General features: G+C 46.9%; 2 protein-coding genes across 3 annotated transcripts in view; one reads left to right on the top strand and one right to left on the bottom strand.

Moving 5' to 3' along the window:
* Positions 1–14908, top strand: part of LOC137628880 (uncharacterized) — a 403929-nt gene that overhangs the window by 321073 nt on the left and 67948 nt on the right. The window lies entirely within an intron of this gene.
* The window catches only part of LOC137628876 (enoyl-CoA delta isomerase 2-like), a 50355-nt gene that overhangs the window by 34362 nt on the left and 1085 nt on the right, over positions 1–14908 (bottom strand). For both annotated transcript variants that reach the window (XM_068360128.1, XM_068360127.1), the window contains exon 2: positions 3455–3671. In XM_068360128.1, the coding sequence (XP_068216229.1) occupies positions 3455–3613 (159 nt within the window). In that variant the 5' untranslated portion in view covers positions 3614–3671. The remainder of the gene's footprint in view (positions 1–3454; positions 3672–14908) is intronic.

Genomic DNA, 14908 nt, shown 5'->3' with positions numbered 1-14908 from the left:
ATTTTTCTTTTTATTTCCATATGGAACTGACTGTGGAATTGACTGTGTATTTCTAGGATATTGTTGTGTCTTACGCGCGTAACATTGACTATAAGAATGTGATCCTGTGTTGTGAACTGAACAAAATTTCGTTCTACAGTCTGCGCTTATGTGACCTTGACGTTTGCAGTTGTAACACGTCACTCCCGCTACTGGATTATTAATTACGTTCACTGTTTGTGGTTTTGTTTCATTCTTAGCAAAAACTTGAGTTAACACGGGATCGAGATCTGGACACTTGGACATGTGTTTCTTTATCTGTTTATAGACATCCAATTCCGTACTTGCAGGCATTAACTTCTTATCAAAGCACCGCACTAAAGCTTCAGGCAACATAAGTGTCATGCAAGTTAAATACATTAATCGTAAAAAATCTTTCACGGAGATATTATCGTTAGTAACCCAAGTGGAATTACCTAAAATGTCCTGATATTCGTTAAGCCCATCAGCTATGAGAGCTGCTCTCTCAACAACACTAAGCCGATTCATAGTGGCTTGATTAAGTGTATTTCGTAACGTTAACACTACATCTAAAGCTTCCTCACCCCCATAAATCGCGCGTAACCTAACTTTGAAATCATCCCAAGTAACTGCTTCCTGAAATGAAACACCTCTTAAATACGCACTCGCATCCCCTTTATAAAAATCTATAAAACTTTTAGCTTCTTGTAATTGTACAAAAGGATCTACGATTTGTTTGGCATTTAAATGGGCATCAACGGATGAAATCCATGACTCCACATTTTGTGGCAAGAACCCGTTGACACGGCCTTGAAAAGGAAGGATTGCTGACCTGGCATTTACAAGCGTCACAATTGGAGGAGGATTAGCCTGGCCTACACCACTAGGTCCAGGGGTAGGGCTGACAGGAGGAGCCATGACTGCTGTATTCTTTTTTTTTCTATCTCTTTGACCCCTTTCAATCCTATCAAAATATCTATATGAGTACAGACACCCACTGCGTAAACGCATATGTATAATAAAATTCCCCCAACAATGTTACTAATCCCAATACATTTCCCCCCAAGAGTTTATGAAAGAAAAAGGAATTAGCACAAAGAAAGAAAAATTCTAAATGAGAATTCGGAGTTTCTTATAACAAAGTTTAGGAATTCACTCACCCCAGTAATAATTGACTAACGACTTGTGATAACTACACTTCACTGCCCAAACTGAAATGAATACAAAATCTCTGTACTTAGCTTTATATGAAGTCGACACGTCCTCTCTCTCTCTCTCTCTCTTGATGTTTTGTTAGCGATGTCTCGTTCTAGTTTCTTGTTGAATGTAGTTCTTCCTGGATATGTCTTGCAATTGTTGAACGCCAGTCCTTGGGTTTCCTAGGATGTTGATTGAAGATTCAATTTGTATACTAACATATGTTGGTGTTAGCATTTCCGTTGGACTTAGTCAAAATTGTAGATTCTTGTAGATAGTTTTGAGTTCTTGAAGATCTTTATCAGGTATTACAGCTTTTATTTTGAAGTCTTGAAGACCATTCTCTGGTTTTACAGCTTTTATGTTGAAGTCTTGAAGATATTTCTCTAATTCTTAGAGTTTAATCGCTGTCTTTGAGTTTAATCGCTGTCTTTGAGTTTAACCGCTGCCACCATTTATTGGTGTGCTACTGTCTTAAGCACACATTTGAGTATGAGTTGTTTTCAGATGTATTTAAATGGTTTACTGAATACATCTTAATGGTTTTTAAGTTTTATTGTGAATAAACAACTGAGTTAAACATCTCCATCACTGGAGGAAGCTGTGTTGGTCCACATGACCAATTCTGGTGAAGTTTAGATATGAACTGAATAAATTACCGATATCACAAATATCGTATGCTTGCTTTAATTTAGCTAAGTGACGGAATCGGAAGACACCTGCATCCGGTGACGTCACAAACTTTCACACGAAGAGACAATGTGTTGACGTTAAGAAAGAATGTCAATTTAGCATTATACATCCTGCTTACAATTCGAATGACTACAGCAAATCTCACGGTTAGCTCTTCCAACCAACATGACATATTACGTCATTTGTTTTAAACATGTAATATTACTATTCTAACTATTACATATATATATAACTACCGGGTAAGTCAGATGTTTTAAAATTTGTATGCAGAAGCTTTCGTATCAAGAGGTATTACTGTACTGCCATAGCCTCTGTACTATGGTCTTCCACTGTCTTAGGTTAGAGTTATCTTACTTGAGGGTACACTCAGGCACACTATTTTATGTTTCCTTATTTACTTTCTTCACTGGGCTATTTGCTTGTTGGATCCCATGGGCTTATAGCCTCCTGCTTTACCAACTAGGACTGTAGCTTAGCTGGTAATAATAATAATAATAATAATAATAATAATAATAATAATAATAATAATAATAATAATAATATTTCCATAAGTGGGTTGCTATTTCTTCAGCCCGACATGATTAACTCAGGCATCCAGTTCCTAACACGCAACCCCCTAATATTCACTGTTTACAATCAATTACTTTTCCTTAATAGTAGTGAACTATCATACATATGTACAGTACTGTATCAAAATTTCATACAACTACAGTATTTCTGCATTACAAACTCCTTTTAAAACATTCTATATCTATTGCCAACACAGGTTCTTATGTCTGGAAGTTTATGAGTCGAATGTTTTCATTTTCAGGGATTTTCTGTACTGTATTGTAATACTACCACAGACTGCAATCTATATAGATGAAACGCCGAGTGATGTACATTTTCCTTAAAGATTTTAATCATTTCTAGTGACTAACAATTATAAGAATTACAAAGCCAAGACTGATTTAGTTGTTGATACATTATCATTGTGTAAGTTGAAAATATATGTTGCTGCAATCCTTAGGGTTCCAAAAGAAAAGAAGAGCAAAATAAAGTACAAGAAATACAGAAGAGTAAACTGCATGAGAAATAAAAAGAAATACACACCAGTTAAACTATGACATGAGATTTGTTTGTGCTTCCTCAGTAATTATTCATTTGCACACAATTTAGAGCTCCTGAAGCTCAAAAAATTACTCATCCTATAAGATGGTTGCAGTTGGAATATATTTCTATAAGAAAAAATGAAATAGTGTATTGAACTTCAAGTAAGAAAAGGCAATACTAACAAAATTAATTGCAAAAGAAATAGGTAATTATGAAAATAGTTGGAAAGCCTTCATCTTTAGCTAGCCAAATGATAATGCCAGGATTAACACTAAACCATGGAACAAGAAACGTGAATGAACTAGTTTTTATCCGACGACTGAAGATGTGAAAAGAAGAAAGATGAAACTTTCTACATAATAAAGTTCTTCCTGCTCAGTCATATTTACAATTCAGAGTACTCTAACTATCTCTCATGAGTGGAAAGATGCTTAAAAAAAAAAAAAAAAAAAAAAAAAAAAAGTCCATGTACCTTTTCACTGATGGCATTCTTCTTATCAGGTCTGTTGTAGGTGATAACGCGAAGGCCATCTTCACAAGTGACGTTCAAGGTCTCGTAGGTGGACTGGGAGGACATCGGCTGGTGAGGCAAGGTTGATCCAAAGGTAACCTCGGTTGCTGACCATTTCATCTGCTGACCTAATGCATGTCGTAGGACTCCATTGCTGTATCTTCCTTTTGCACTGGTTCTAAAATAAATAAAAGATGGTTAACTTAGACCACACACTTCCCATCGAAAAACAATTCAATTTATCTTCGTGTCTGCATGATTTTAGCAGAAAAGGAAACTCTACATATGTATTAAATGTTGTTATTAGCCTAAAGCAAAAGAAATGTCCAGTACATATATTAAAAAAATCAATGTACATATATATATATATATATATATATATATATATATATATATATAATATATATATATATATATATATATATATATATATATATATATATATATATATATATATATATATACTGTATATATACACACACATATATATAGTACAGTGTTCAAATGTACAATACTGTACTGTACTGTAAATGGTAGTGATGTATTGAATATGTTACAGTATTAGACATTTACTAACCCCCCAAAAATGATATGTTTTTTTTTTTTTAAATCAATCATAGAAACAATACCTCAAAATATTGTACAAATTTCTCAGCTCCAAAGACTTTGTAAAGATCTGTCCCAACCAAAGAATATGGACTAAACTGACCTAATACAAAAAAGACTTTCTATGCTACGATCCTCATAAAATACAAAACTTGATACTCAGATAAAAAAAAATCAGATTAAATTCTAAAATAGAACCACAAAGTGTTGATGGCGTAATGACAACAACTGAGATTGTAAACACTACTAGAAACTTTTGGAGCTCATACTCCTGTCCAGCAGATTGCAAGACAGGGATATTTCCGTAAAGCTACCACAACCTGAACAAACTAGAACCAGAAACAAATGTTACCATAAGACACATGAGTGACAAACATAGGCTATCTGAACCAAGAACAAATAGTAAATTTGGTGAAAGGGCTTTTAGTTACTGTGCGTCTAGACATTATAATAAACTGCCAACTGAAATGAAGGACCTAAAGGGAGCAATTGTATTTAAGAAGAAACTAAAGACATTATTTTTCACAAGATCATATGATTTGGAAGATGCTACAATCAAAGAATTGTATAAGTTATAATGAAAGTGTTTCGTTAGATGATTGATATGGACCCGTCCGAGAAGTAGTTCACTCGACTTCAGTTAAGGGTTGGATTTAAACCCAAAACAAGTAACAAGTAACCCTAAAAGCAAACCACTAGGCTAATTTCAGGGTTCACATATTGGCTATAGGGTAAATACTTACTGTACGTAATCACCAGCATAAGTAAACATATAAACCTCGCCTTTTTGTCTACTGAAGATTAGATTGAAGATGTTGGATCTAAAAGGTAATCATTGAATAAGGAGTGATGATGATAGGGTATGCAAATCATTTATAGAGGTAGATGATACTATTGAACATTTATTTAACTGTAGTTATAAAGAATCTATAATCCTAATTACAGTACAGTAGCAAAAGCAATCAGAGATTTCCAACCTCCGCCAATGAATATTGTTAACATTTTACTCAAGTCTATAGACGAAACATGACAAATTCGAAGATAATTTGTATTTTTCCTAACCATACAAACCTTAGCTATTTACAAAGGGTTTACTTTTAGCGCAGCTGAAATGACGAGCCAATAGTTTTAACGAGGGTTAATTACCCCCGCGCTAGTTAGCGGGGGTGGGGAAGGGTAGCTTGCTACCCCTCCCCCCTCCACACACCGGTGACTTGCTTCACTTCACTTGGAGGTAGGACTTGACTTGGGGGTCAGGGATGGCGGGCACATATGTGTAAATAGCTAAGGTTTGTATGGTTAGGAAAAATACTAATTATCTTCGAATTTGTCATTTGTTCCGTAACCGAAATACAAACCACGCTATTTACAAAGGGTGACTTACCCCTTAGGAAGGGTGGAAAGTCCCCAGCCTTACTGACTTCGGCTTGCCCGGGGGCTCAATCCCTCAGTGAGCAGCACTAGAGAGAGGGAGCCCCTGTACCTCACAAGTTCCTAGCATCGCTAGGAACGAGTGGCCTACATAAGCAGTGTGAGGAGGAGAGTGTGACTTGTCCTATGAAGTTGACCTTGAGACCTTCAGATAGGAATTCTAGGATAGGACGTTCCCCATACCACCTCGTCAGGGTATGGGAGACGCAACAGTATTAAGCTTAATACTAGGAGCACAAAGAAGCATGGGTTACCTGCAGAGGTCGAGGTCAGCTATGCGAGGACCAGGATGCTGCTTCCCCAAGAGAAGGGAGAATGAAGAAAGAAGTAAGGGTCAGACATACTCTTTCATTCACGCAGACTAAGACCGGGTAACAACGCCCTCAACCTACTGCTACTTGTCCAAAAAGGAGCCTGAGGTTAGACCAGCTGTTGTGCAGCCACCACAGGGCCGATAGAAAACGTATCGAGGCTTCTGTGGGTCACGTCTTGCAGGTAGTGGGCTGTGAAGGTCGTTTGACGCTTCCAGACCCCAGCTTGAAGTACCTGCGTCACAGAAGTTTCTCTTGAAGGCCAGGGATGTAGCAATACCCCTGACATCGTGGGCCCGAGGGCGACGTGACGGAGGAGGGTCAGGATTCAGGGCATGGTGGATAACCCTTCGAATCCAAGCTGAGATGGTGTTCCTGGTGACCCTCCTCTTTGTCCTGCCTGTGCTCACAAACAAAGCTCGCACATGAGGACGGACTGCAGCCGTTCTCTTCAAGTAGTGCCTCAGACACCTCACTGGACATAGTAGCAGCTGGTCTGGGTCGTTTGTTACAGAACGGAGACTCGCGATCCTGAAAGAGTCGAACCGAGGATCCGGCACTCCAGGATTCTGAGTCTTGGCCACAAACTCAGAGACGAACCTGAACGTTACCTCCCCCCATCCCCTTGAATGGGCGATGTCGTACGAGAGACCATGAAGTTCACTAACTCGCTTGGCCGAAGCCAAGGCGAGTAGGAAAGCCGTCTTCCAAGACAGGTGGCGACCGGAGGCCTGGCATAATGGCTCGAAGGGAAGTCTCTTAAGAGACCTGAGGACTCGAACCACGTTCCAAGGAGGGGGTCTCAATTCCGACTGGGGGCAGGTAAGCTCATAGCTACGTATGAGTAAAGAGAGTTCTAGCGATGAAGAAATATCCACGCCCTTCAATCTGAAGGCCAAGCTTAAGGCTGAGCGATAGCCTTTCACTGCCGAGACAGAAAGGCGCATTTCTTCTCGCAGACACACGAGGAAGTCCGCTATTGCTGGAATAGTGGCATCGAGTGGAGAGATACCCCTTCCACGACACCAACCACAAAAGACTCTCCACTTTGCTTGGTAGACTCCCTCAGAGGACCTTCGCAGGTGCCGAGACATTCTCTCCGCAACCTGTTGCGAAAAGCCTCTCTCCGCGAGGAGACGCTGGATAGTCTCCAGGCGTGAAGCCGAAGCGAGGCTACGGCCCTGTGAGGGACGCCGGACTGGGGTTGTCTGAGAAGCTCGTGTCGTGGAGGAAGCTCCCTTGGGAGTTCCGTCAGGAGTTGCAGAAGGTCCGGAAACCATTCCGCGTGATGCCATAGCGGAGCTACCAGAGTCATGGAACAGTTGACCGATAGTCTGGTCCTGTTGAGCACCCTTCTCATCAGACAGAATGGTGGGAAGGCGTACACGTCGATGTTGTCCCACCGTTGCTGGAAAGCATCTTGCCAGAGTGCCTTGGGGTCTGGGACTGGTGAGCAGTACAGGGGCAGCTTGAAGTTCAAGGCTGTCGCGAACAAGTCCACAGTCGGGGAACCCCACAAAGTCAGGACTTTGTTGGCTATCTGAGGATCCAAAGACCACTCGGTACTCACTATCTGCGAAGCCCTGCTCAGACTGTCGGCGAGCACATTCCTCTTGCCTGGAATGAAGCGAGCTGATAGTGTTATCGAGTGGGTTTCGGTCAACCTCAGAGTATCTACTGCAAGATGGGATAGCTGTTGCGAAAAAGTGCCTCCCTGCTTGTTGATATAAGCCACTACCGTGGTGTTGTCGCTCATCACCACCACGGAGTGACCCGCCAGGGACCGTTGGAACTGCTGAAGAGCCAGAAAGACGGCCTTCAATTCTAGCAGGTTGATGTGTAGGCACTTTTCTGATTCTGACCAAAGGCCTGAGGCCCTCTGGTACAGAACGTGCGCCCCCCACCCTTCTTTTGACGCGTCCGAAAACAGAGTCAATTCCGGGGGGAGGACGAGAAGACTCACTCCCTTCCGCAGGTTCTCGTCGGCCAGCCACCACCGCAAGTCCGTCTGTTCCAGAGACCCCATTGGGATCCGAATGTCCGGGGAATCGGATCCTTGATTCCACCGGGACTTGAGCCGCCATTGAAGGGATCTCATTCTGAGGCGGCTGTTTGGAACCAGACGGGCCAGGGAGGATAGGTGGCCTAAGAGACGCAACCACGATTGGGCGGGGAGTTCTTTTCGCCTGAGGAAGGGTTCCGCCACCCTCCTCAGCCTTGCTATCCGGTCGTCTGATGGAAAGGCTTTGTGGAGATTGGTGTCTATTAGCATGCCTAGATAAACCAGTCGTTGGGACGGCTGCAGAGAGGAATTCTCGAGGTTTACCACGATCCCCAGATCCTGGCAAAGATCCAGAAGCCTGTCTCGGTGCCGAAGAAGGGTCGACTCCGAGTCTGCTAGGATCAGCCAATCGTCCAGGTAACGAAGGAGACGAATGCCGTTCCTGCGCGCCCAAGATGAAATCAGGGTGAACACTCTGTTGAACACCTGAGGAGCTGTGGAGAGACCGAAACACAGCACCTTGAACTGGTAGATCTTGTTGTCTAGGCAGAATCTCAGGTACTTCCTGGAAGACGGATGGATTGGGATCTGGAAGTACGCGTCCTTTAGATCCAGTGTACACATGAAGTCTTGTGGTCTCACCGCAAGTCTGACCGTGTCTGCTGTCTCCATGCTGAACCGGGTTTGTTTGACAAACCTGTTCAGAGCTGAGAGATCGATGACGGGTCTCCAGCCTCCAGTAGCCTTCTCTACAAGAAAGAGTCGACTGAAGAAGCCTGGGGAGCCGTCCACGACCTCCTGGAGAGCACCCTTCTCGAGCATGGTCTCGGCTTCGGCCTGAAGGGCCAGCCCCTTTGCCGATCCCGTGGCATAGGAGCTCAACGACACTGGATTCGCTGTCAGGGGAGGTTGAGATGTTGTGAACGGGACGCGATAACCTTGGCCGATCACAGAGACCGTCCAAGCATCGGCCCCGTGTTGCTGCCACCTGCGGACGCAACGCTGAAGGCATCCCCCCACAGGTGGACATGCAGGGGGACTGCCACCCCTAGGGCTTGCGGCCGCCGCCGCCGCCACCCCTAGGAGTCTTGCCTCCCCTGGAGGACTTACCGCCCCTCTTGACCTTGGCTGGAAAGGGCTGGGGCTTAGACACCACTTTCTTAGCTGCCGGTGCCTGTCTGGGAGCCTTACGAGGCTGTTGCTGCTGTTGTGGCGGGGCTGGAGGCTTATAGGGCCGCGTTGTAAGGGCCCTGTGGAGGAGGGAGTCCGTGCTGGATTTCCTCCACCTCTCAGCCGTTCGCTTCATGTCTTGAGGCTCAAACAGGCTCTCCCCCAGAAGGGAAGCATGTCGGAGCCTACACACATCTACGGCGGGGACCTTCGGATGGAATCTCTCGGACACAGCATCGCGACGCTTCAACACCGAGTTGGCCCACGGGGTGGTAACCTGGTGCGCCAAAAACTCGATGGAGCGGGTGCCCGAGAGCAAGAAGGTCTCTAGGGCCTTCCTATTGGTCTCCTTGGACAAGTCCTCCGATCGCAATAGGATGCCCAGAGATCCTAGCCAGAAGTCCAGCCACGAAGTGGCCTGCATGGCACACTTAGCGACCTTCTCGTGGTTAAGGATCTCTGCCGCCGAGAACGACACCTGCCGGGCAGAGAGTTTCTCAAGGGGAACTCCCTTCGCCAGCTCCTCCACAGAGTGATGGAGAGGAAGAGCGAGGTTGTGCTCACCCAGGATCTCGAAATACCTCCTCTGCTGGAGGCGAGGAGGAGGGATGAGCTTCTTCCCGGCAGTGGAACGACTGGAGGAGGCAAGAAGTGCGAGCTGAGCGTTGGCCCTAGCCCTGGCACTCTTCAGCCCCCGAGACCAGGGCAGAGCTGCACTGGTCTTAGGGGCCTTCCGAACGTCAAACACTTCATCCAGAATCGTGTCTTTGCCTTCACGGGGGGCGATGACTGGATCCGTAAGCCTGTTAAGTTGCCTTATCAGGCTTAGGACCTGCCAGAAGGCATGTTCGGATTCTTGCTGTTCTCCTCCCTGCGGGCTGGCAGCTAAGTCTCCTGCCCCAGGAATCTCCTCCTGGGGTGATACGAGGACATTCCCCTGGGTAGTCGTGGGTTCCTGACGAATCCTTGCAGAGGATTTAGGGACGGTCTTGGAATCCTTGGATTCCCTCCTGGGAGGGATACAGGATCCCAACAACGAGGTTCGAGGGGCCCCTTCCTCACGAGACGATTCTCCTGCCTGAAGCGAAGTCTCCCCCCCTGGTGCCGAGGGGAAGACTACCACCCCACTGGACTCACCTGAGGACGGAAAGGCCTCGTCGACGGGAGAAGGAGAGAGTACTCGTGCAGGAGAAGGGACCTTCGCGACCGACCTCTTGGGAACCAACTTCGCCCTGGGGGAAGTCACCACGAAGTCCACTCCTCTCTTTCTCTTCAGCGTAGGAGAGACAGCCGTTGGTTTGTTACCCTGGCCGGCGAGTGCTGGTTTCATAACCCTCACTAACGCCCGTGCCAGAGGACCAAACCAAGTCTGCTGCTCCAAGGACACAGAGTCCGAAATCCTCGCTAAAGGGAAAGGGATCGGGCGATCCTTTGGAGTGGACACGACGGTACCTGCCTGAAAAGAAGGTGGGGAAGAATGCTGTACTAACCTCTCCTCGTCCTGCACTACCAACCTGTGTTTGGATGGAGGTGATCCCGAGTGCCGTCTAGGAGCACGCGTTCTTGCTGCTACCACAGGCTGCGGAATTCGCCGCGAACGATGGTCGCGCGGGGAGCGCGAGCGAGCGATCGCGCGGGTGGATGATCGCGCGGGCGCATGATCGCGCGGGCGCGCAGGCGGATGATCGCGCGGGCGCACAGGCGAGCGGTCGCACGGGCGAGTAGGCGAGTGGGCGCGAGAGTGGGCAGGTAAATGAACGCGTGTCCGAGGCGACGAACGCAAGTGTTGGCGCGACGGCGAGGGAACACGCTGCCGCGTAGGTGAGGAAGATCGCTGGCGATGTAGATCCACAGGCGATCGATGACGAGCTGGTGAGTGCAGTCGCTCAAGTTGGCGATGGCGCGATGTGGCATGTCGACGCACTGGCGTGCGATGGTGAGCAGCATGCGCAGGTGAATGACCGCGTAATGGTAAGCGATGGCGAGCAGCATGCGCAGGTAAATGATCGCGTGATGGGGTGCGATGGTGATCAGCATCCGCAGGAGGGCGATCGTGCAGGGGCGAGCGATGGCGAGCAGCATGCGCAGGAGGGCGATCGTGCAGGGGCGAGCGATGGCGATCAGCATGCGCAGGTGGCCGATCGCGTGATGGGGTGCGATGGTGATCAGCATCCGCAGGAGGGCGATCGTGCAGGGGCGAGCGATGGCGAGCAGCATGCGCAGGAGGGCGATCGTGCAATGGCGAGCGATGGCGAGCAGCATGCGCAGGCGGGCGATTGCGCGATGGCGAGCTAGAAGCTGGCGAACCATGTTCCTTCAGGAGCGTTGGAAAACGTTGGCGCGCTAGCTGTTGCTGTTGAATAGGCGATACTAAGATCGCCTGTGCGCGCTGGCAAGCAGGTGAACGCTGGCGAAGAGGTAATCGCTGACGCGTAGGTGATCGCTGGCGAGCTGGAGATCGCTGGCGAGCAGAAGGTCGACGCGTGTCATGTGAAAGGACAGGTGGCGCGGCGCGTTCACGAGCAGGAACTGGGAGATCGCTGTCGCGTTGGCGAACATGTGTTTTTGACACACGCGCAGCACGATGTTGCGTAGCCACAGGACCAGGCAGATGGTGAGCAGGGAGTTCAGCAGGAACTAAAGGGTGGTCAGAGACCGCAGGGCGATGGTCCTCAAATGAGCGCTGACGCTCGGAAGAGAGCTGACGAGCAGGAGAGCGCTGGCGAGGGGGGCGAACATCAGGAGAGAGCCGACGAGCAGGTGAGCGTCGGCGAGCAGGAGAGTCTTGGCGAGCAGGAGAGTCTTGGCGAGCAGGAGATCGTCGACGAGCAGGAGAGCGCTGAAGATCAGGAGAGCGCTGGCGAGCAGGAGAGCGCTGGCGAGCAGGAGAGCGCTTGTGCGCTAGCACTGCTCGCGTAAGGGAAGGATCCCTTAGCCCTGAAGGGACCGTTGCCCGTCGGGTGACGAGTTCTCCAGAAGGTGAAGATCTGGCAGGAGATGGTGAGCGGTCTGCAGAGAGGTTCAAGGAGGGCGGAGCTGTAGGTTGAGGCTGACGAGGAGAGTCCCCCCCGGAGGAAGAAGACCCAAAAAGGCGCCTCTTAGTCCCCCTGTAAGGGGAAGGGAGGCCCTTGTGGCGTAGCGGACGGTGAGCCTTACGGCAGAGGCGGCCTCGGGGAAGATCGTCGGGACCATCGGTCCTCCGAAGGGGAGTCTCCGTTAAAGCACTTCCCTCAGAAGGAAGCTGAGCAGCAGCCGAGACTGAAGAACTCACTTCCCCCTTCGAAGGATGTACGGAAGGAGGAGGAGAGCCTTTAGCACCATCACCTGCAACAGCACCTGCGGCGGAAGGCCCAGCCACGTCGGAGGCCTCTGTCACCACGACGTCGACAATAGACAGAGGGTCTACCTCTGCTACCACCGGCGACTGCTTAACAGCGGCCCCCAACGAGACAAGGTCAATAAGAGCGACCCTGGAGGGCAAGCCCTTAAGCCCCAGGGACGACCAAATCTGTAAAAGATCATCACTGGATAAGGCATTATCAATAACCTCCCCCGGAGGAGGAGGGGGAACCGCCTCGCTATGGGAGGCGACGCCCTCTCCCCCCACCGAAGGTCGGGAAACAGAACAAGGGCCTGCGCTCCCACTCGGCCGACTCTCCTTAGGAGGCGGACGAGGGGGAGCTTCGAAGGAGGTTTGGGCGGCGGAAGGAGAGTCCCGAGAACCTTCCTCCTTCAAGGCTAACCCCAGAGGAGAACGGTCTCTCTTGGACTTCTTCTTACGCCGACGGCCAAACCTCTCCCACTGGGAGGCAGACCACTCCCTGCACTCACGGCACATGTTCTCCTGGTCACACCGCCGGCCCCGACATTGAGGGCAGAGGGTGTGCGGATCCGTATTTACGTCCGACATGAAAGTCCCACAAGGACGATCGGCAACTCCAGGGCATGTACGCATTGTAAAGAAATAACTGAAGGTCAACTTCCAACCAACACACACGCTGAAAAGAAAAAGCAGAAAATTAAAGGCTGTCACGAGGGCGATGAGCAGACACGTCTGATCACCGCCGAGCCAAAAGTGAAGTGGAGCAAGTCACCGGTGTGTGGAGGGGGGAGGTGTAGCAAGCTACCCTTCCCCACCCCCGCTAACTAGCGCGGGGGTAATTAACCCTCGTTAAAACTATTGGCTCGTCATTTCAGCTGCGCTAAAAGTAAACCCTTTGTAAATAGCGTGGTTTGTATTTCGGTTACGGAACAAACTTATTTTTTTCATGCGCTGAATGTGTATGAATCTACTGTAATATTTAACTAAGGTCTACGGACAGTGCATGGCCCTTTTCACATGTTGACTGTAGATGGCAAAAAATACAAATCCAGATCTAGAATCCAGATCCAGATTCAGATCATCTTTAAAATTTAATGGAGTCGTCTATGACCTAAGATCTATCTATAGTTAAAATTGAATCGAAATCCGTCGATTAGTTTTAACGTAATCCTGTCCACAGACAGATACAGACAAATAAATAAATAAACCAACTCAATTTTATAACCTTGGTGGAATAAAAATTTGCCATATATACAGAATTGGAATCTCAAAATACATTTAACCCTTTTACCCCCAGGCTATTTGGAAATTTCCAACCCTTAACCCCCAGGGGTTATTTTTTTGCTGTATATTTTTTTTAAATTGTTCTAACAGCCTTAATTTTTGTCATAGAGAGGTCAGGTGGTCTCATTCTCTTGGAAAATGCCTGAAGTTTCTCAAAAAATTATCAAAAATATGCAAAAAAAATTTAAATAGCAGTTTTTTGCAAGAACGTACCGGTACGTCCATGGGGGTAAAGGGATGAGTTTTGTGAAACGAACTAGTACGTCCTTTGGGGGTAAAAGGGTTAAGCAAGTTATACTCAGTGTATGAGCTAACATATGATAATGAATGTTCTGGACGACCTGTTCTTACTCTTCGCTTGCCACAAGGGAATTGTTACATATCCTGAAATGGTAGTGTGTAGATAGCTGGGTCAGATAGTTGGGTCACCAAATTTTAGTCCACCAAAATAATTGCCAGCTCGGCTAACCGCTCACCAGAACGGATGAACAATGAAATTGTTCAAGTGCGAGCGAAGCAAGCCATGGTAGAACAAAGAGCAGTAGGTGTTATTAGTGTTATTTCGTTGACTAATACACTTATAGATTCACTTTCTAGTGTGGGTAAAGACGGCCACCACGGACAGGAGAAAGAAAAAAAAATCTCATTTTCAATGCAAGAAGCATGCATGGTGGCACAATGATCTACATTAATTTCATAAAAATTACCAAAATCCATATTTTTCTCATATTACCTATAGGTATCTACGATTGGTGCATGGGTAAAGTAATACAGTAGCGAAAACAGCCTAGGTTAAAGGTTTAAATAAAGAGTTTAGAAGAGTTATCTTGATGCAAATACTTAGGAACCTTTGTATATCAGTGAACAGTTCCTCCCGAGTGCATAAAAAATGGGGGTTTTTATTGTAGTGTATTACAGGGCAATGTAACCTAGGAAAATAAATACTTTTTCTTAAAGAAAAAATTCCGCTCTCTTCGAAAATGACACTCGTTCCCGTCGCAAATTAATAGTTTCAGAAATACAAATTTACCAAAAATGGACACCAACTAACCTAAACTTCTCCCCTTACCTAACCTACATTCCTTGCCCTTACTTCCCTGACGAGGGGGGGGGGGTTCACGGCCCCCTCCTGTGACCTCTTTACACTGCCGTATCCTTAACCAGCCGTCACCATGCATACGCATACAGGTGGCCGCTATCATACATAAAACCCAAATATATATATATATATATATATATATATATATATATATATATATATATATATATATATATATATATATATATAT

The sequence above is a fragment of the Palaemon carinicauda genome, chromosome 36 (genome assembly GCF_036898095.1).
Source record: "Palaemon carinicauda isolate YSFRI2023 chromosome 36, ASM3689809v2, whole genome shotgun sequence".
NCBI classification, from domain to species: domain Eukaryota; kingdom Metazoa; phylum Arthropoda; class Malacostraca; order Decapoda; family Palaemonidae; genus Palaemon; species Palaemon carinicauda.
The sequence above is the reverse complement of the archived record's forward strand: the minus strand, read 5'-3'. Positions and strand labels throughout refer to the sequence as shown.